At 36.4% G+C, this 20914-nt stretch overlaps 1 protein-coding gene across 1 annotated transcript; it reads left to right on the forward strand.

Annotated features, from left to right (window-relative positions):
* Positions 1–14923: 14923 nt before the first annotated feature.
* Positions 14924–20604, forward strand: LOC127425331 (gap junction beta-5 protein-like). Its single transcript, XM_051671184.1, has 2 exons — positions 14924–14982; positions 17177–20604. Exon 2 carries the CDS (start codon positions 17213–17215, stop codon positions 17984–17986), a length of 774 nt encoding a protein of 257 aa, XP_051527144.1. The 5' UTR covers positions 14924–14982; positions 17177–17212; the 3' UTR covers positions 17987–20604.
* Positions 20605–20914: the final 310 nt, after the last annotated feature.

The raw sequence follows: 20914 nt of genomic DNA on the forward strand, positions 1-20914 counted from the left end.
GAATGGAAATGATCTATACAGAGAAAAGATACTTTTTGGAGTCTGTAGAAAAAGCTTTAAGAACCATTGATACTTAATTCATTCTAACTCGTTTTCTCAGGTATCTCGAATTATATTAGAGAGACACCAGCACTTTCAGCAAAGTCTGGAGATGTGCTTGCGTTTCCTTGCGTTGCTTGGTTCTTTGGCTCTGGAAAGTTCTGGTTGTTCCATCAATGTTTTGGACCTCTGATAAGATCGTGGATGTCTGTAGCTGGGATGATGAGGCGGGGCTTTGAAGCGAGGCCTTCTGCAAGGGAGACTCGTGATTCCCATCACGTGCGTGTGTCATGGTGCAGAAAATAGAAGGCTTCCTCTAAGCTTTACTCCGAGCCTTCCTGGACTTCTACATTGCATGGAATTTGAGGAGTGCTGGGGCGAGGCTGCAAGTCACGAGGCCAAGGGCACGGAGGATGCAGAGCTGCAGAGGAAGTGAAGAAGCAAGAGAAGAGAAGAACAGAGCGTTCCTCCTTGGTACCAGAGTCTTGAGTGTAGACTAGCCGCACCCCAAATGTGTCCTGAGCCAATCAGAAGTGACTTTTCAGAGTCACATGGTCAATTCCTTCCTTCTCAAAGTTGATTTACAATCCTTTGTGTAAAGGATTCTTAAAAATTCCTGCTCAAAAAAGTACATGTTTTAATCATACATTTTATATCTTGAAAACGGTGCAAGAGACATCGTTAACATCAACATTCTCTACGTAAACAAGCAAGCATTTACATACTAAATACAACATACTTTCATGAATATTCATCATGCAAGTAACAAAACATGAAAATACCTGATTAAAAATCATAATGGTTAATTCTCTGGTTTACAACATGGATAATACAAGATTAAGGATCATAATCATTGATTTGTATTTTATAAGTGATTACAAATCACTATACATATTTTAAAAAGTACATCAGGCTATAAACATTAATTTGTCAGTTATAAAAGTGATCACATGTCATAACATCATTTTCAGAATTATCTAGCAAGGCTAGGTATTGTGTACATTTTGGTACAAACAGGTAGATTCTGTGTATTTAGAGGGTTAAACCACAACTTTTGGTTAACTTGTGTGAAATGTTTATGGCTTCAGATCTCGCTCTCTTGAGTGTAAATTCAAGAAGGAGGTTCCTAGACTGAGCGCTTCCTAATAGGATACCAGATTAAAAGTTATAATGGTTACTCCATTAACTTAGAGCATGGTGATGCTTGATTATCTGTTATTGTAGATGATATAGTCAATCGAAGCCTGGGATATAAAATGATCTTGTGCGCTTTGTCCAACATGCATAGAGTCAAAACTTCGGTGCCTGTGTGGAAAGTTCAGAAGGTCATGCTCCATGTCACTGTCCCGTGGGTTGCAGGGGCCTCTCTGACCAATGGCCCTTTTGTTTTAAATCATGCTGTTTTGCTGTTTCAGCAGAATGGTTGGTCTCCTTGACCAGCCATTTGGCACTCATTAATTATCTCAAATGAACAGCCTAAAAGGAGCTTCAGTCTCCCAAGAGGGGACTCCCTGAGGGGAGTGTGATCTTCCTTTGTTCAGTGAAAGGGAGCCACAGGATGCAGCTGGGAGACTTTCGGCACCAAATGTATAGATTCATAGTTTTATGGCCTAGAAAGGCCCTGAGGTTATTCTTCCAGAATGTTCCGCTTATTGCTTTGTGTGTCTTTTGGAATGTTTGCTGCCTGGTGCACTTAAAGGCACCATCTTTGGCAGTCTCTTAGATTTATGGCTTTGAGGAATTCCAGGGTCAAAAGGTTGGGTTTTCCTGGATTCAAGTCATTTTGCATAGCAATTGTTTGTTCTTCTGCACCTAATATACTACACCAAGCTGCCTTGACCTTGCTCTTGCCCCCAAGCAGCCTTGACCTCACCTTAGTTTCCCAGCTGACTTGACCTTGGGGGGTACTTGACCTTGTCTTTGTAAAGCTGTTGATTGTGATTTCCTGCCATGTTTCTTGTGTTTTGCTTAACAATACAGGCTGCTCTTAGATCCTGTTCTCTCTGGCGTACTACATTTCAGACATTTTGAGCTGTCCAAGAGGCCCAAGCCTCATGATATTTTTCATGAACATGAGACTAATTTACTTTACTAGGTCCTCATGTTGTATCCACTCGACTTAATAACAACTTGCAAAATCCCAGCATGGCTTAGTGGTTCGGGAGCAGACTCTTAACTTCCCATTGATCAGCTTGGAGTTTCCATTAATTGAGATTCCAGTTAATAGCGTGAGTGCAGGAGTGTGTTCCTTTGCATGTTCATGAACATACACACGTGTTGTGTGTGTGTTTGAATGTGTCTTATCCTGAAATCAATAGGTCCAACCCATCAAAGAGGATCATTCTGAAGCTATTTAGTCAGTCAGCACATTTGGTATGCTTCCAGTATACATTAATGAACTGAACATTTTTGTTTTGTGTTTAGTCCATATCTGTTAGCTTTGAGGCCATCTACACACTAGTGTACTCCTAAATGTTGAGAAAATTCACTTTTAGCAGATACTTGCATTTAAATCTGACAGTCTCTCTCTCTCTTCCAAGAATACAGACTTACAATGTACTCACTCATTTTGTCCAATCAAATGCACTCTGGAATGGGAATATCCTTCCCCCTAATACCACCTACTTCTGAATAGCAATAGAAAGTACATTAGCAAATCACTTAAGGTTATTTCAGTATGTCCCACCATAACTTCCTGTTTCAATTAAACCAACCCAGGAAAGAACTGTGCACTTCAAGACAGTTCACAGGAACTTGAAAAGCCATGTAGAAAAAAAGATGAGCAACAACCACAACTCTTCAGGTGGGTCTAAATTTGAAAGGCCTGGTCCATTTGAGGCATTTTCCACAGGTTGCATCAGATAAAATGTTAGCAAGTGGGGAACAATCTGGTGCAAAGGACAGAAATATCTTCAAAATACACAGAAACTCCTTAACACAGACAGCTGATATGAAGAGAGTAAAACATAAAAATGTGTACTCTCACAAACACACTCCCCTCTGTCACTAGTCCTCACTTCGACAGCTAAAACCTAGAAGGCTGCAGACATACTGAAGTTCTCTAAACAGCTGACTTGGCTAAACGTGACATTCTGATTGCCACAGCAATTAGAAGACGGGCCTCAGATTGGCATCTACTGGCTGAGGCCAGAGCAAAACTAGGAAGGGAAGAAATGGAGGTATAATGCTGCATTCCATTAAATTTGGAAAGTAAGAATTTCCATCTTCTTACTAGAAAAAAGTACAATGGAATGCAACTTGGAAACTCGTGTGGAAATCTTCAACTCCGATTTCACCAAGATGAAGGTGCGTGACATCACACAAACATGTCAGCACCCAGGGAGATGTACAAATTTAGTGATAAACATTCACTAATTTATTAAATAATATTGATCAATGAGTCAAAGTTCCTACATGATATTAAAGCTGGTTTAACAAACGTTTGCATTGACACGTGTACAAAGCATGGTAAATTTTACTCTCTTTTGATAATCGTATACCTGTAGCACAAATGCTAGTGTTGCAGCATTGTTTATCAATTGGGTTGCTAGGAGATATCTCTGGTGATAGTCGAATACCTGCTAAGCTAAGGGGAGTGTTGCAGTTTTGTTTCCTTACACGTCATCTTCTGTACACCTGGCAATGGAATGCCTTTCAAGTCGGAGATTGGAGATATCAAGTAGAAATATCCCACATCCAACTTTGAATGGAACGCAGCATGAGAACTAGGCCAATAGGGATTACACAGAGAATAACACAGCAATAACAGACCACCTCAGATGAATGCTGGTCTTGTTCGTGAAATAAAACTTTGATACACTTTTAGACAGGAAAAGAGCACTTTACATGGGATTATGGTCTGTTTTTAAACAACATCATCACTAAGTAGAGTTTTAGGTGTCCTGCAACACTGCTTCCCCTCACTTTTGAAAAAAATCCTCAGAATTGGTATTAGTTTTTTTTTTTTTTTTTTTTTTGCTGCCTACAATTAAACTTCTTGCAAGAGTAGAACTGTTCTTCATTCTTACATCTATTTGCATATGGAATTGTTATTTGGCATGTCTTCTTTTAAAAAGACACATATGTAAACGCACACATTAAATTTTGAGGTGCAGGTAATGGCATAAATATATAAAGGAAAAAAATATAACTGCACAACTTAAATGTAAGCTTATTTATTGATCAACGCTTTGGCCATGTCTTCCTTTTTATATATTTAACCATTTATAGCTGCCTTTATACTGCACATTGAATACATGTTGATTCTTACATGTGCAGACTACAGAAAACAAGATGCGCTTTAAGTGAAATGACAACGGCAAAGCAGCTCGGATGTAGCATGTCATGTCACAAATACCAATGCTAATACCAATATAAATACTATATAAATGGTTAAATATGTGCAAGGAAGACAAGACCACAAAAACAATTCAGTAAGCAAACGTTATATTAAGTGCTTAATAAGTGTATAAGTGTATATAGTGTCAAATTTCAGCACTTTCAAAATATGCTATTAATCACGATTAATTACAAAAAAATATGCGATTAAAATTTTTAAACCACTGACAGCACTAATTTTGAATGCTTAACATTTTATGTAAGAGTCAAAGAAAGATTTTCAAACTACAATGCTAAGTTAATTTTTTTTTTTTTTTTTTTTTAATATATATAAAGCTTTCAAAGACAAAAAACAGATAAGGCTAAAATGATGAAAATCAATTGTCTGAATTATCTGCAGAAGTTCAGTACTTGGGTTAAGGAATTTAATATTTGAGGAATATCAATACAGTGCTGTCTTGAAAGCACAGGTAAAATGTCAGTCAGTATGTTTACATGCACATTAAAAGTTCCATACAGTCGTACTAAGACAATAATTTGTCGTTTTAAAATGTCATGTAACACTTTAGTCCAACTGAAATCATATCAGTCCAATTTTAGTGAAGTCAGACTAACAGACCTAGATAATGCGATTGTAGCTTGGCTTTGTTCAGCATGTATACACATTAATCGGACCACACTTGGCCTCGGCGTTGTGTGCATGCTCTGAAAGAGAGAGGTGACACACAGTGTGTATTAGCACCACTTCCTCTGTTGAAGTCCTTCCTTCAAATATTTGTTTATGCATTGTGTCATGTATACTTGGACAGGCAGAGGAAGACTGTAGTTTGACTATGCAAAATCCCACTGTAGCTCAATTATAACTGTGCATGTAAATACAGTGCATCCGGAAAGTATTCACAGCGCTTCACTTTTTCCACATTTTGTTATGTTACCCGACTGAACATCTCTGGAGAGATCTGAAAATGGCTGTGCACCGATGCTTCCCATCCAACCTGATGGAGCTTGAGAGGTCCTGCAAAGAAGAATGGGAGAAACTGCCCAAAAACAGGTGTGCCAAGCTTGTAGCATCATACTCAAAAAGACTTGAGGCTGTAATTGGTGCCAAAGGTGCTTCAACAAAGTATTGAGCAAAGGCTGTGAATACTTAGGTACATGTGATTTTTTTTTCGTTTTTTATTTTTAATAAATTTGCAAAGATTTCAAACAAACTTCTTTCACGTTGTCATTATGGGGTATTGTTTGTAGAATTTTGAGGAAAATGATGAATTTAATCCATTTTGGAATAAGGCTGTAACACAACAAAATGTGGAAAAAGTGAAGCGCTGTGAATACTTTCCGGATGCACTGTATACTATCATGAACATCCCAGCACACACTTCTTTTTGCCACATTCACATTTTCACATGTTAGCATTTTAATGAAAATAACAGAATCACAAGGTGATGTGTTTTATAGCCATCACAATCTTAGAGTAAATCAAAAACTCCACTGACTGAAGTGTAGCTGCCACAGTTCCATCATAAATAACCAGTGTTCTTTTTTCTTCGGGCTATGTCCTGAAGGCTATAAGCAAAACAGACACACTCTCACAGACCATGCCTTCTGATAAGTAAGCCACACATCTGTCACAACACAGGCCTGCAGAGACATTACCCCTTTGTCATAGGAGTTCAAGAGTAGGAGATCAAGTTGCTGGCATTTGAGTTGCCAGGTACAGTATGACAAGTCGAAGCTCTGCTTCAGCAGGACACATCTACATTCATCTGAGGTCTGACTTAGACACTTTGTGACAGCTCTCCTTTCCTCTCCCCCTTGATACCACCCCATCCTTCCCCTGGTTCAGAAGAGCACAAGTCTTGACTGCTAAGTCACAGTCTCTCTCTCACAGCCTGTTTGCCAGTTTTCCCTTGCATGGGGATCTAGTCCTTCTCCCTGACTCCCACTCTCCCCATTATAGTATATTCTTGTCCATCTTGGTCTTTAGGTTCTGACCTTTTCTTGCTTCCATTAGATTCCTGCATCCACCTTAGTCGAGTCCGAGTCAAGTCCGAGTCTTTAAAAAATCAAGTCCAAGTTAAGTCTGAGTCCAAAAGGGGCCGAGTCAGACTCAAGACCGAGTCCATAACAGGCTGAGTCTGAATCGAGTCTGAGTCCGAATGAATCTGTTCAAGAATCTGAATTAAAATTTGTAGCCTTAAACTCAACATCAATATTTTAAGCTTATTTTAACCTTCACAACTAAGAAAAACAATTTGTAATATAAAGGCAAAAAAAAAATGATTAGTATCCTGCTAAACAAATTTCAAAGTGGATTCAGAATGAAATCATATGCTTTAGGTGTAGGAAGACAAAACTGTCTTTCAACACACTTCTTATAGCGTTATGTTGACATTTCAATTATTTGTTGCTTTTCCCCTCCACTCAAAAAAAAAAAACAAAAAAAAAACTTTCACTTAAGAAAGTGAAAGCTGTGTTAGTCATTACAACCAGAGTTATTATTTCGAATTTTTTATTTCTACTTCATTTTCAATTTGTCCATTCAATTTTGTTTTGTTTTCTCTAAAATTATGGGTGAAATACGTTTAATGTAATTAATTAAATACATTTAATGTGTTTAATACATTTAATAAATGGTAAATTCTTTTTTTATAATGCCTATAAAATTAAATACAACAACATAAAATAAAAACAGAAAAGATCAGATACTGTTAAAAAAAATATATATATATTTATATACTACATAACTTTTATGTATATAAAAACTACACACTTTTTAGTCCTCCTGCTGTGTCCAGGTGCAGCCTGCTTTCCCAAACTCACCTTGACTGACGTTTCATATTTTTCACATTATATTTAGTGTGGATAATGGGTGAATAGAGACTTCTCCCATCACTTGTGTTCTTCATTGTATTTTCTGACTTTTTTGCCATTGAAACGCAAGTGCCAGCTTTACAGGCAACACACACAGAAGTTGCGCTACAAATATGGACGGACGGACTGAGTTGTACAATTTCCATCATCTCTCTCTTGCTCCACCCCCCCCCCCCCCCCCTTTCTCTCTTTCTCTCTTTCTCTCTTTCTCTCTTTCTCTTTCTCTTCTCTCTCTCTCTTCTCTCTCTCTCTCTCTTTCTCTCTCTCTCTCTCTATATATACACCGATCAGCCACAACATTAAAACCACCTGCCTAATATTGTGTATGTCCCCATCGTGCTGCCAAAACAGCGCCAACCCGCATCTCAGAATAGTATTCGGAGATTCTGTTCTTCTCACCACAATTGTACAGAGTGGTTATCTGAGTTACCGTAGACTTTGTCACTTCGAACCAGTCTGGCCATTCTCTGTTGACCTCTCTCATCAACAAGGCATTTCCGTCCACAGAACTGCTGCTCACTGGATGTTTTTTTGTTTTTGGCACCATTCTGAGTAAAGTCTAGAGACTGTTGTGCGTGAAAATCCCAGGAGATCAGCAGTTATAGAAATACTCAAACCAGCCTGTCTGGTACCAACAATCATGCCATGGTCCAAATCACTGAGATCACATTTTCCCCATTATGATGGTTGATGTGAACATTAACTGAAGCTCCTGACCCGTATATGCATGATTTTATGCATTGCACTGCTGCCACAAGGATGGCTGGTTAGATAATTGCATGGTTGATTGCTGGTGTCAGACTGGCTGGTTTGAGTAATGCTATTCTGAGATGTGGGTTGACACTGGAAGAAGTGAATCTGTCACTGGCAATGGCAATTCTGCAGGAAGTATAGCCTAAATGTCACAACAGTACTGAGAAGTGCTAATGAAATACTTGGAATAGCACCTCATCTACCTGTAGTTTAAGGTTTAGTACATTAGATGTGTTAAGGGTTATTAATATTTATGATCAGTTCCATTTAGAGACACAAATATATACTTATTTAGAATCTAGCTGTGTAGTTTATCTTCTCAGCATGAGGATGAGTTGTAAAGCTATTTTCCACAGCTTCAGGATAACCTGCTGGCTTCTGAGAAAATGTTGATGAAAGGATAATGGAGCTTCAGCCCTCTCTAGTGGTGCTTCAGTGAAATTATCATGTACCATGATTCCCCCATGCTGAAGGTTGACTACTTGTCTGTATGCTCTCTGAATCCTAATTTTGCTGTTAGGGTGAATCTCACAAAAATGGTCAGCATGTCCAGGTAATATTAAACCACAAAATAAAATAAGAAATAATAAATTACATTATGATGAAAAATTAAATGAAGTCCATTTTAAGGACAATTTTCTCATTACCATAATGGCAAAATAAATACATAAAATTAAAAAATTATATTGTATACTATATATATATATATAGAGAGAGAGAGAGAGAGAGAGAGAGAGAGAGAGAGAGAGAGAGAGAGAGTTCTAATTAACTTTTTTTTTACTGTATTTCAGTAATGAAAATTTACTGAGAATAATGAAGAAAAAAATTAAATGATCAATCTGTATCTAGCTGTTAGGCTGATAACTGGGGATATGTGGGCAGATTTGGGACAGGAATAAAGTAGGAAGGAGATTAGGCCAAGCTAGTTTGTAAATGTTAGGTAACAGACATCAAAAAATCTTACTGATGGGCAAGGAGTTAGACAGTCTGAGAGCTGAGGTATTATGTATGAAAACAAACTACTTTTGACAGCACGACAGGCGAACGTTGTATCCAATTACTCAGGGAGAGACTCGAAGAAGCAACACGACATATATTCACCCACAGCACATACTGTAGCCATGACACCACCAGCCTGAGGAAGCAAATAGCGCTTCAACCCACTGCTCCCTCAGCTACTTTGTCCTTATGTCCATTGTGATGCAGTTTTTGAAGTAAATTCAAAAGTATTTTTCCTGGTTCTTTCCCTCACTTTATTACTCTTTCTTCCTTTTTTCTTCCTACTCTTTTTTTCCTTTTTCCCTCTTTATCCTTTTCTCTCCTCTCCCTCTTGTCGTATCACAGGTATGGATGCACAAAGCTTAAGCTGGTAGCTGTGTTTTGAACATGGTAGCTGGTTTCTAGCTGGTCTAAGCTCATTATGCACTGGTCTAAGCTGCTCAGTAGCTGGTCCAAGCTGGGAGACCATCTTGGACCAGCTACCAGCTGGTCATACCAGCTCAAGGTGGACCAGCTCATGACCAGCTTGGACCAGCTCAAGGACCAGCTCAAGACCAGACTGAACCAACTGCCATATTCCAAAACAAAGTTACCAGCTTAAACTGGATTTTACCCAAAACAACTAAATAGCCTCTCAAAAGGAAAATTAAACAAAAACACAGATTTCGTACATTTCTAAGAACATACGCCAATTCAAGTGAAAACACAGGAGACCAGAAAATGAAAACAAGCATCGTTATGAAACGTTGAACACTTAAAAAGAAAAAAGGGTTGATAATTCTATTTTTTCTCACTATAAACCATGAAAACATGGTAAATAAATAATAAAATTACTTAAAAAAAAAACAAAAACAAAAAACTTTAGCATTGATATTTCTATGCGAGTATTGATCCTCTCCATTCAACATCAGTATTGGAATTATTGATACTTCAGGACGGCCCCCCGTAATTTGTCTACACCTCAACTGAACTTCAACTGACATGAAAATATGCGTGCTTATGGTGCATACATGAAAAGTAGTCCAGCATTGGAATTGACTGACTAAAAATGACTAGCTACATTAAAGCATTACTTTCTTGCGCTTGATAGTCATTAATGAGCAAGTTGAAATCAAATATTATCACACCTAACTTGAAACATTAATCTCACCTAGGTTAACTAAAAAAATAAACCCATGTCATACCATAAAATGACATAATTAACATTAAATGGAACTTAGAACATACCATAACTATAACCCCCAATAATTTTAAAATGTTAATTAATAACACCCCCAAACCATCCCCAAAACCTGCACAGATGTACCTCATTAATTATGCAATGAAAATGGCCAATAGCAAGTCCTCAAGCATAAACAACAACAGACATTACTGTATATTCCTGGTAAGGACTACAATTCAGTGTAAATTCAGCACCTGGTATTCATTTAAATAGGTGAACGTGCCATTTTGCCCTTTACACTAAGAAAAGTGAAAATATGCAGACGTCTGATTGATCCATCTAACCACTGATCTACAAAATCTTAACTCTTCAAGTCACACAATGTCAAATGCAATATGCTGCTTTAAAATCAGCATAAAACACAAGGCATATTGTGCTTGTGTAACATATTTGAATGCAGACGCAAACAATAAAAAACTGTCAAACGATTTAATAGGCACATAAAAAATAGGGACCATACAAAAGAACATGCAGTTGAACCTATAAATTGTTCCCGAAGTATCTGAAACCAAAGACAGCTGCCTCATCAAAGGTATGTGTGAACTGTGAATGTAAAGATAAGTGCATAAGCCAGTCTTTCTCTGTGCCGGTGGCACAGAAGCAGATTTCAATCTCTTTAGTTAGATTATGTCAGCATTTGAACTGTGTATGGATATTTATGTAGATAAAATCTGACAGTCTTGGAAGCTGGTCTGGTATAAATTGGCCATACTGACTGTGGAATGTTGTTGTGATGAACAAAACCAGCCCAGTTTGAAACATTGGGTGAAAATTTGGCCCATCTATTTTTATAGAGGCCCAACCAAAAGTAATTTCCTGGCTACGCCCTTGCTACATAGTATGTAAAAAGCAATATGTCAAATGAGTAGGATGTTAAAAACTACTGTATTCGTGATACAGTAAACAAACATATCCAGATGACCTGCATCCGTGTACAACTAGTGGACACTTTGCTATGCCATAAGGCCTCAAGAGCTGAGGAGCCATTAGAATCGATCAGCTGAATTATATATATACATATATATTTACAGGTGCATCTCAATAAATTAGAATGTCGTGGAAAAGTTCATTTATTTCAGTAATTCAACTCAAATTGTGAAACTCGTGTATTAAATAAATTCAATGCACACAGACTGAAGTAGTTTAAGTCTTTGGTTCTTTTAATTGTGATGATTTTGGCTCACATTTAACAAAAACCCACCAATTCACTATCTCAAAAAATTAGAATATGGTGACATGCCAATCAGCTAATCAACTCAAAACACCTGCAAAGGTTTCCTGAGCCTTCAAAATGGTCTCTCAGTTTGGTTCACTAGGCTACGCAATCATGGGGAAGACTGCTGATCTGACAGTTGTCCAGACGACAATCATTGATACCCTTCACAAGGAGGGTAAGCCACAAACATTCATTGCCAAAGAAGCTGGCTGTTCACAGAGTGCTGTATCCAAGCATGTTAACAGAAAGTTGAGTGGAAGGAAAGAGTGTGGAAGAAAAAGATGCACAACCAACCGAGAGAACCGCAGCCTTATGATTGTCAAGCAAAATCGATTCAAGAATCTGGGTGAACTTCTCAAGAAATGGTCTGAGGCTGGGGGTCAAGGCATCAAGAGCCACCACACACAGACATGTCAAGGAATTTGGCTACAGTTGTCGTATTCCTCTTGTCAAGCCACTCCTGAACCACAGACAACGTCAGAGGCATCTTACCTGGGCTAAGGAGAAGAAGAACTGGACTGTTGCCCAGTGGTCCAAAGTCCTCTTTTCAGATGAGAGCAAGTTTTGTATTTCATTTGGAAACCAAGGTCCTAGAGTCTGGAGGAAGGGTGGAGAAGCTCATAGCCCAAGTTGCTTGAAGTCCAGTGTTAAGTTTCCACAGTCTGTGATGATTTGGGGTGCAATGTCATCTGCTGGTGTTGGTCCATTGTGTTTTTTGAAAACCAATGTCACTGCACCCATTTACCAAGAAATTTTGGAGCACTTCAGGCTTCCTTCTGCTGACTAGCTTTTTAAAGATGCTGATTTCATTTTCCAGCAGGATTTGGCACCTGCCCACACTGCCAAAAGCACCAAAAGTTGGTTAAATGACCATGGTGTTGGTGTGCTTGACTGGCCAGCAAACTCACCAGACCTGAACCCCATAGAGAATCTATGGGGTATTGTCAAGAGGAAAATGAGAAACAAGAGACCAAAAAATGCAGATGAGCTGAAGGCCACTGTCAAAGAAACCTGGGCTTCCATACCACCTCAGCAGTGCCACAAACTGATCACCTCCATGCCACGCCGAATTGAGGCAGTAATTAAAGCAAAAGGAGCCCCTACCAAGTATTGAGTACATATACAGTAAATGAACATACTTTCCAGAAGGCCAACAATTCTCTAAAAATGTTTTTTTTATTGGTCTTATGATGTATTCTAATTTTTTGAGATAGTGAATTGGTGGGTTTTTGTTAAATGTGAGCCAAAATCATCACAATTAAAAGAACCAAAGACTTAAACTACTTCAGTCTGTGTGCATTGAATTTATTTAATACACGAGTTTCACAATTTGAGTTGAATTACTGAAATAAATGAACTTTTCCACGACATTCTAATTTATTGAGATGCACCTGTATATATATATATATATATATATATATATATATATATATAAATGGCAGAGATCTGTGAGTTGAGCAGCTCTTTTCAAGTGTAAGCCACTCCACTTCTAAAAGTTAGTTCCATCCTGTAATCTGATTGGACAAGGAGAATTCCAGTGCTGAGATTTAGCATATCAGCAAGGGGCGTTTCATTGTTTGTATCACTCAGCTTGTCTGTGTTCGCAGGGTTCCAGATAGACTGTCAGTCTGTGTGTTGCTCAGCAATACACAGCACTTAGCATTTATCAAAAACAGACAAAATAACTGTCCATATGTGAATAAAATGTAAGCTACTCAATATTAACCTATTGTATTACACTCTGTTGTATCATATCTATTCATGCTATTGTATCAAATATAAGCACAGACACAAATACTTGTGCCCAAATCACAGCCATGCTGATATTCAGTAGGATTCAGTGTGACATTGCTTAATCATTCATGTCCTCTCTCGTCACGTGACAACATATAAGGACAAAGACAGTAGTGTTCTACCCTTTGATGGAATGTTGTTTTTAACCAGATTGTTTCTGTATGGTTTATAAATAAACCTGGTGCTCACTTTCAGTTTGACATCTTTTGTTCTGAACTTTTTGACTTTTTGATTGCTTTCACTTTCTCCAGCTTTGATTTCTTTTCTTTTTTCTTTTATTATTATTGCTATACAGCTCCTTGTGTCACACAGAATGCATTTTATATGTAAATATATAAAGACTAATAATATAAAAAGTCACATACACACATACAATATTTATTTATTTATTTTTTATTCACATTTTAGAATAATAGTAAAGTCATCAAAACTATGGAATAACATAAAAGGAACTATGGGAATTATGTTGTGACTAAACAAAATCCAAAATAAATCAAAACTGTGTTATATTTTAGCATCTTCAAAGGATTCAACCTTTGCCTAGAATTTTCAGAAAAGTACTCTTGACATTTTCTCAACCAACTTCTTGAGGTATCACCCTGGGATGCTTTTTAAACAGTATTGAAGGAGTTCCCATCAATGTTGGGCACTTATTGGCTGCTTTTCTTTATTATTTGGTCAAAGTCATCAATTTCAAAAACTTTTTTTTTTTTCATGACATTTTAGATTTATAATGAAATAAATTAATATGGTGGCACAATTATATTTTTGTCTACAAAACTAATTTCAAACATTTAAGCATACGCCTTCATATCAAAAGATTTTTGAGAAACATTTCAGTCAAGTATTACAAAACTTTTGACCAGTATATTTTTATATTTGTATTTTATATTTTTTATATCACATCTAAAGACAAATTTCTTCCTTCATCATTGACCCAGTCCTACTAATGCACTAACTTTCTTTATTCTTATAACAAATTACAAATCTATTCTTTCACCACTGTCTCTTGCAGTCCTCTAACTTGTAATTCTCTGAGCAATTTGAAACTTTTTATTGCAGAACTTCCCATATTATTGCCTCCTTAGGATGAATCACTTTTGCTGAATTCTTTATTTGTAAGTTGCTTGGGATAAAAGTGTTTGTTATGAATAAATGTAAATGTAACAAATTTTATTCATGGCACATCAGAAATGTGTCAAATATCCAATAAAATTATGTCCAGCTTTATGAGAAAGTATTTATTTCAGGAATATAAGATGATGTTTTTTTCCTTTAGTAAAACTAAATATTGTTACTGTATGCTATGAAGGACTCATCACTGTGTGCGCAAAGAAACACATTACCACACACACGCCTATAAACACATGCACACACACACAAACATCTATAAACAAGCACAAAAAAAAAAAAAAAAAATGCTTTCCTATGAACTACTGTACATTGGAGTTCTTTCAATCTTGAGTAAACTTATTTAAGTGTTAGACAAACCTTATGTACAGTGTGTATGCAGAAGCAAAGCCCATAGGGGAGGGAAGCTGAAACAAAATGACATTCGATTAGAGTTAAAATTTTGATTTCACTTAAGTACATAACTCAGGTGCTCATACTGTAACTCAGTCCTGCCTCCTATGTGAAAGGGCACAGCCTTTCACCAATCACGTTAGTCTTGATTGTCAAAGGAGAGATTTTCTTTTTAATTCCAGGAAACAGTCAAAACCTCATACAATTTATGAAACCCCATAAGGTAAGGACTTGTGCTTTTATCAGCTCCAGTAAGGAGATTTGTTTTCAATAATTGTTGCTATTATAGCTATTATAACTCCCCTCAGTTATTTCATAGATTAATTGTAAAAGTAAAAATGATTATCTATTTTTACCATTTGTTTTCCCAGCTGAACGTACTGAATTGCTTGGTATTGGTTGACCTCGGCAGTCTCATAAGTAAAGCCAAATGCTCTTTTTGGAAGTTGCTCTGGGTAAAGTTGTTTATATATATATATATATATATATATATATATATATATATAACAACTTTACAAAAACAATGTGTCACTCAGAAGCCAGCCCAGGAGTCTTAAATAAAAAATAAGAAATAATATATATATATATATATATATATAATTTCTTATTTTTTATTTAAGACTCCTGGGCTGGCTTCTGAGTGACACATTGTTTTTGTAATAAGGTTATGCGTCAATAGAATAATATGTTACCCTAACTATGTGAAGTATTTTAATGTCTAATTTCATTTCATTCAGTGAATGATGATGTTGTATTGACAACAATGACAATAAAACAATGATGAAAACACTGATGATCAATGTCGTGGTAAACTAACAAGGACACATTCAACAGATGCACTATGTGATGCTAAATGCAGAACAATTGAAAGAGACAAATTATAAAAAATTATTACGTTTAGATAAGTAAGGTACAGATCTCAACTCCAACTTTTTCTTGAAAACACAGTTTGATATTGGGCTCCTCGTCAGTCTAACAGAACAGAAAATGAAAGTCTTCAACAATGGATATGCATCTCTTTGCTGCTTTTAGAGGCATTTGAATTGTGCCTAAAGCAACAAAAAATATTTATAAAAAATAAAATAAAATAGGAAGTCTCCAAATAACAAAAGCGTTATCCATTGTTATGTGCAGCTATCAAATTACCAGCTCCTTCATGTAAAAAAAAATAAATAAATAAATAAAAAAAAAAAGTTGAAACGGTGTTGTCTAAATGCCATTCTGAAGCTTCTTAGTAAAAAAGTATGAGTGAAAAAGAAACCTAAAATATGTTGTGGTTATTTACAGCAGGGAAATTCTGAATTCTTGCCATGTCACAAGTTTATAGCTCATTTCTTAAAGCTCTTTCATCGTAGGCATCTTCACAACTGTTTGAAATTACTATACAAATATTTTTAATGTTTATGTAATATTTGTCTAATATTCTAATATTGGAAAGGTAAAAAACAGATATTTTGTTTACAAAATATGATGTTGACTTACATATAACAAATATTTTAAGGATACTGTATTTTTAGGGTCATTGGAGTTAAAAAATAAACTTAAAACCCCTGATCTTGACAAAGGGTGGCAACTTTAAAGAAGCTAAAATAAAAGATTGTTACATAACTGCCATACTGCTATTTTTTATTTTATTTTATAGTTTTGATGATTTTACTTTTAGTCTAAAATGTGGAAAATGGTAATAATAAGTGTGTCCAAAATTCTGGTTAAAGGAATAGTTCACCCAAAAATTTAAATTCTCTCATCATCATTTACTCACCCTCATGCCATCCCAGATGTGTATGACTTTCTTTTTTCTGTTGAACACAAATTAAGATTTTTAGAAGAATATTACAGCCCTGTAGGTCCATATACAATGCAAGTGAATGGTGATCAGGCCTTTGAAGCTTCCAAAAGGAGATAAAGTCAGCAAAAAAGTAATCCATATGACTATAGTGGTTTAAACAATGTATTATGAAGAGATCCAGTTGGATTTGGGTGTGAACCGACAAAATTAGAACTACTTTTTCACTGTATATCTTGCCATTGCAGTCTCTAGGCATGATCATGATTTCAATCTCTGTAACACTTCCTAGTGCATGACACATTCGCGGAGCACTAGATGGTGCTATAGGAAGTGTAATCAAGCTTGAACTCATGATCGCTAGGAGACTGCTGTCAAGATGTACAGCGAAAAAGGAGTTACATTTTGGTCTGTTCTCACCCAAAACCAACTGGATCACTTCAGAAGACATTGATTAAATCACTGGAGTCTGATGTATTATGTTTATGCTGACTTTATCTGCTTTTGGAGCTTCAAAGGCCTGATCATCATTAACTTGCATTATATGGACCTACAAACCTGAGATATTCTTTGAAAAACCTTTGTTTGTGTTGTGACGAAGAAATTTATTTATGTATTTATTTATTTGTAGGACTCTGATGTAAGACTCTGATTTGTGGTGGCAAAGATGAACTGGGTGTACCTACAAGCCCTGCTTGGTGGGGTAAGCAAATACTCCACCGTGTTTGGCCGTGTCTGGTTATCTGTGGTCTTCGTCTTCCGTATCCTGGTGTTTGTGGTGGCTGTGCAGCAAGTCTGGGGTGATGAAAACAAAGACTTCATCTGCAACACGGCCCAGCCAGGTTGTAATAATGTCTGCTACGACCAATATTTCCCCATCTCCCACATCCGTCTATGGGCTCTCCAGATCATTTTTGTCACTTGTCCATCCCTTATGGTGGTGGCTCACGTCAAGTATCGTGAAATGAAGGATGAGAGGTTCACCACTTCCCACCAAGGCTCACACCTGTATGCCAACCCAGGGAGGAAGCGTGGAGGCCTGTGGTATACCTACATAATCAGCCTGGTGTTCAAAGCAGGCTTCGATGCTGGCTTCCTCTATATTTTGTACTTAATTTATGGCTTTGACATGCCAAGGGTTACCAAATGCAATCAGGATCCATGTCCAAATACAGTGGATTGCTTCATCTCCCGTCCTACAGAGAAGAAAATCTTCACCCTCTTTATGGTGGTCTCCTCTGCTGTGTGCATCTTCATGTGTATTTGTGAGATGATCTACCTAATTTCAAAGAAAATTCACAAGTGCTTGCTCAGGCAGCATGAACTGAAAACTGTCACACATTCCAAGTCAGTTTATTCGAGGGTAGATCCAACAGCCTCTTCCACCCAGAACCTCAACAACTTTCAAAAGGCAAAGGCTGCAGCAGAGGTGAAGGCCTGAACTTTGATTGTGGAACTATCAAGCATAATAAACAGTACTAAGACACATTGAACACTGGAAAATAAAGTAGATAATCCACAGTAATCCACTACACCGAGCAATATTGCATTTAGAATAGCTTTCAAGGAGAAGACTTCATGTGAAAATAACTTTACTAGGACTATTTCACCGTCTATGACAAAGTTTTGACCAAAGAATTTCCATTACTTTCCCATGACCTTTCCAGTCACTTATGATTACTGAAATGAGGATTCAAATTCATTAAAATTCTGTCTGATTTTCCAATGAACTGATTCATTGAAATGAACTGACTCCAAAGAATGATTCACTTACATGCACTATGGCTTGCAAGGAAATTTCCACAGAAGAGCAGTATATAGCCAATGTTATATTTTAGAGAACTATTTGGTAGCAGTTTACAATAAGGTTCTATTTGTTAACATTATTTAATGCATAAGCTATCACAAACTAACAATGAACAATATTTTTAAACAGCATTTGTTTGTCTTGGTTAATGCTATTTGATAAAAAAAAAATGTTGCTTGTTAGTTCATGTCAGTGCATTTACATTAACTAATGTCAACATATACTGTACAACTTTTAATTTTAAATTAAAAGTAAATGTTGAAATTAACATTAACCAAGATTAACAAATGATTTGAAAGTATTGTTCATTTTTATTCACGTTAACTAACAAATGTAGTTAACTAATGTTAATAAATGGAACTTTATTGTTAAGCCTTACATTTAATATATAGAAACGTACATGACAATACCTTGATTTATAAGATTGTTAATTTTCAAGACATGCCTAAAAAACAAATTTTTCAAAATTCCTTGATATTTCAAGGTTTTCCAAGACTGGAGTCTGGGTAGCTCAGCAAGTGAAGACGCTGACTACCACACCTGGAGTCGCAAGTTCAAATCTAGGGTGTGCTGAGTGACTCCAGTCAGGCTTCCTAAGCAACCAATTGGCCCGGTTACTAGAGTCACTTTGGGTTAACCTCCTTGTAGTCACTATAATGTGGTTCTCGCTCTCAGTGGGGTGCGTGGTGAGTTGTGTGTGGATGCCGCGGAGAATAGTGTGAGCTCCACACACGCTAGGTCTCTGCAGTAACATGGTCAACAAACCACGTGATAAGATGCGCGGATTGACGGTCTCAGATGTGGAGACAACTGAGATTCGTCCTCCGCCAAACTGGATTGAGGCGAGTCACTACGCCACCACGAGGACTTAGAGTGCATTGGGAATTGGGCATTCCAAATTGGGGAGAAAAGGAGAGAAAATAAATAAAATAAAAAAAATTAAAAAAACAAATAAAAAAAAACCACCTTTTTCCAAGACTGTGGGAACCCTGATTATACTTCAAAAGTCACAAACCATTCAATTTACAAGTCATGGGTGATATTCTTTAGTCTTCCTAACTAAAGGAGCACACTGTCCCCTAGTGTACAGATGGTAAAACCCCTCGGATAACAACAAGGTGGGAGGAGACATCAGTAAGCATCCTGGCCTAATAAATGATTAAGTGTCCACACTTATTAATGTCTGAAGCTGTCCATGAAACACTGATCTGCAGCTACGGAACACTTAAGAAATTCAAACACCCTTGAAAGCTGGACAGCACTCACCTTGGAAAGCCTTTATATTATGCACTGTTTATTAATATATGTATCTACATGATTTGCACAAAGACCCATGAATAACTTTACAGCTATCAATATATCCTATGTATAAACGCACGTTTTGGTTTTGGTTTTATTTTGTACATACTTAAATAAAAGTACACACTATTTGTCCCATGTCATGTTAGTTCGACTTCAGTTACGGCTCGATATTATATTATATTATATTATATTATATTATATTATATTATATTATATTATATTACAGCAGCATAACATCAAACATTATGTGTTCTATGCTGGGGGTTTTCAAACTTTTTGGCATCATTGTCCCCCAGTTTTGATGATTGCCTTGCGAAGGACCCCCTTCCAAAAAATAAAGCCAGCTATTAATTTTAATGTATAAAGTCCCAATAATACTGTGTGAGAAAAATATGAATGATGATATAAACATATTTTTTCAAATTAAATAATTGTTTTTTATATTGTTATTGCACTAAAGACAAAAAGAAATAAGTAAAATATTAAAATATTTTCATAATATTATCAAATAAGTTGACAGCATATATTTTTTCTACACAACATCACAGTAATGTTAGATGTAAAAACCAGAAGCGAAACATTTTCAATTCAATTCAAATGCATTTTTTATAGCACTTTTCACAATACATATTGTTCCAAAGCAGTAAGTAAGCTAAATGTGTTGAGGAGAAACTAAAAGAATCTATTCTCAAACGTATGCATGTTGCAAGGGAGCAGATTAACATTTTTTTTTTTTTTTTAAGAAATATTTTTCACAAAGCAATATGTAGATTTGTTTTTATTACTGTTAACAATATGTCTCAATAGAATCATGACTAACCTCATGATTTTTTATCAGTCTTTAGAAAGCAAAATGAAACAGTAATTGTGTCAAATGTTAAACTTTTTTACTTAATAAAATAAATAAAATTGCACTCTTTTCTCTGAAATTTTATGTGAAACCCCTACCACCGTCTTGAGGCCCCCTGAGGGTCCCTGGACCCGTCTGAAAACCCATGATCTGCCAGTGATTCTTATTTCTGTTACATAAACTAATGTAATGTAACTTGATTGCTTTTGATAATTCATTACAAAACATAAATCCTCCTCCATATATATGGTTATTTTAACTAGAGTCAATGAGGAGTTAGTTTTACTAACTTTTTTCCACAACAGTATCAAGTAAAATGATGACTCTACTGTGACTCACAGTTTCTACTGTCAGAGATTTTCCATTGTTTTAACCAATCATGTGAAACATATTAGGGTGCGCCTTTGACA

Source organism: Myxocyprinus asiaticus, chromosome 34, assembly GCF_019703515.2.
Source record: "Myxocyprinus asiaticus isolate MX2 ecotype Aquarium Trade chromosome 34, UBuf_Myxa_2, whole genome shotgun sequence".
In the NCBI taxonomy this organism is placed as follows: Eukaryota; Metazoa; Chordata; class Actinopteri; order Cypriniformes; family Catostomidae; genus Myxocyprinus; species Myxocyprinus asiaticus.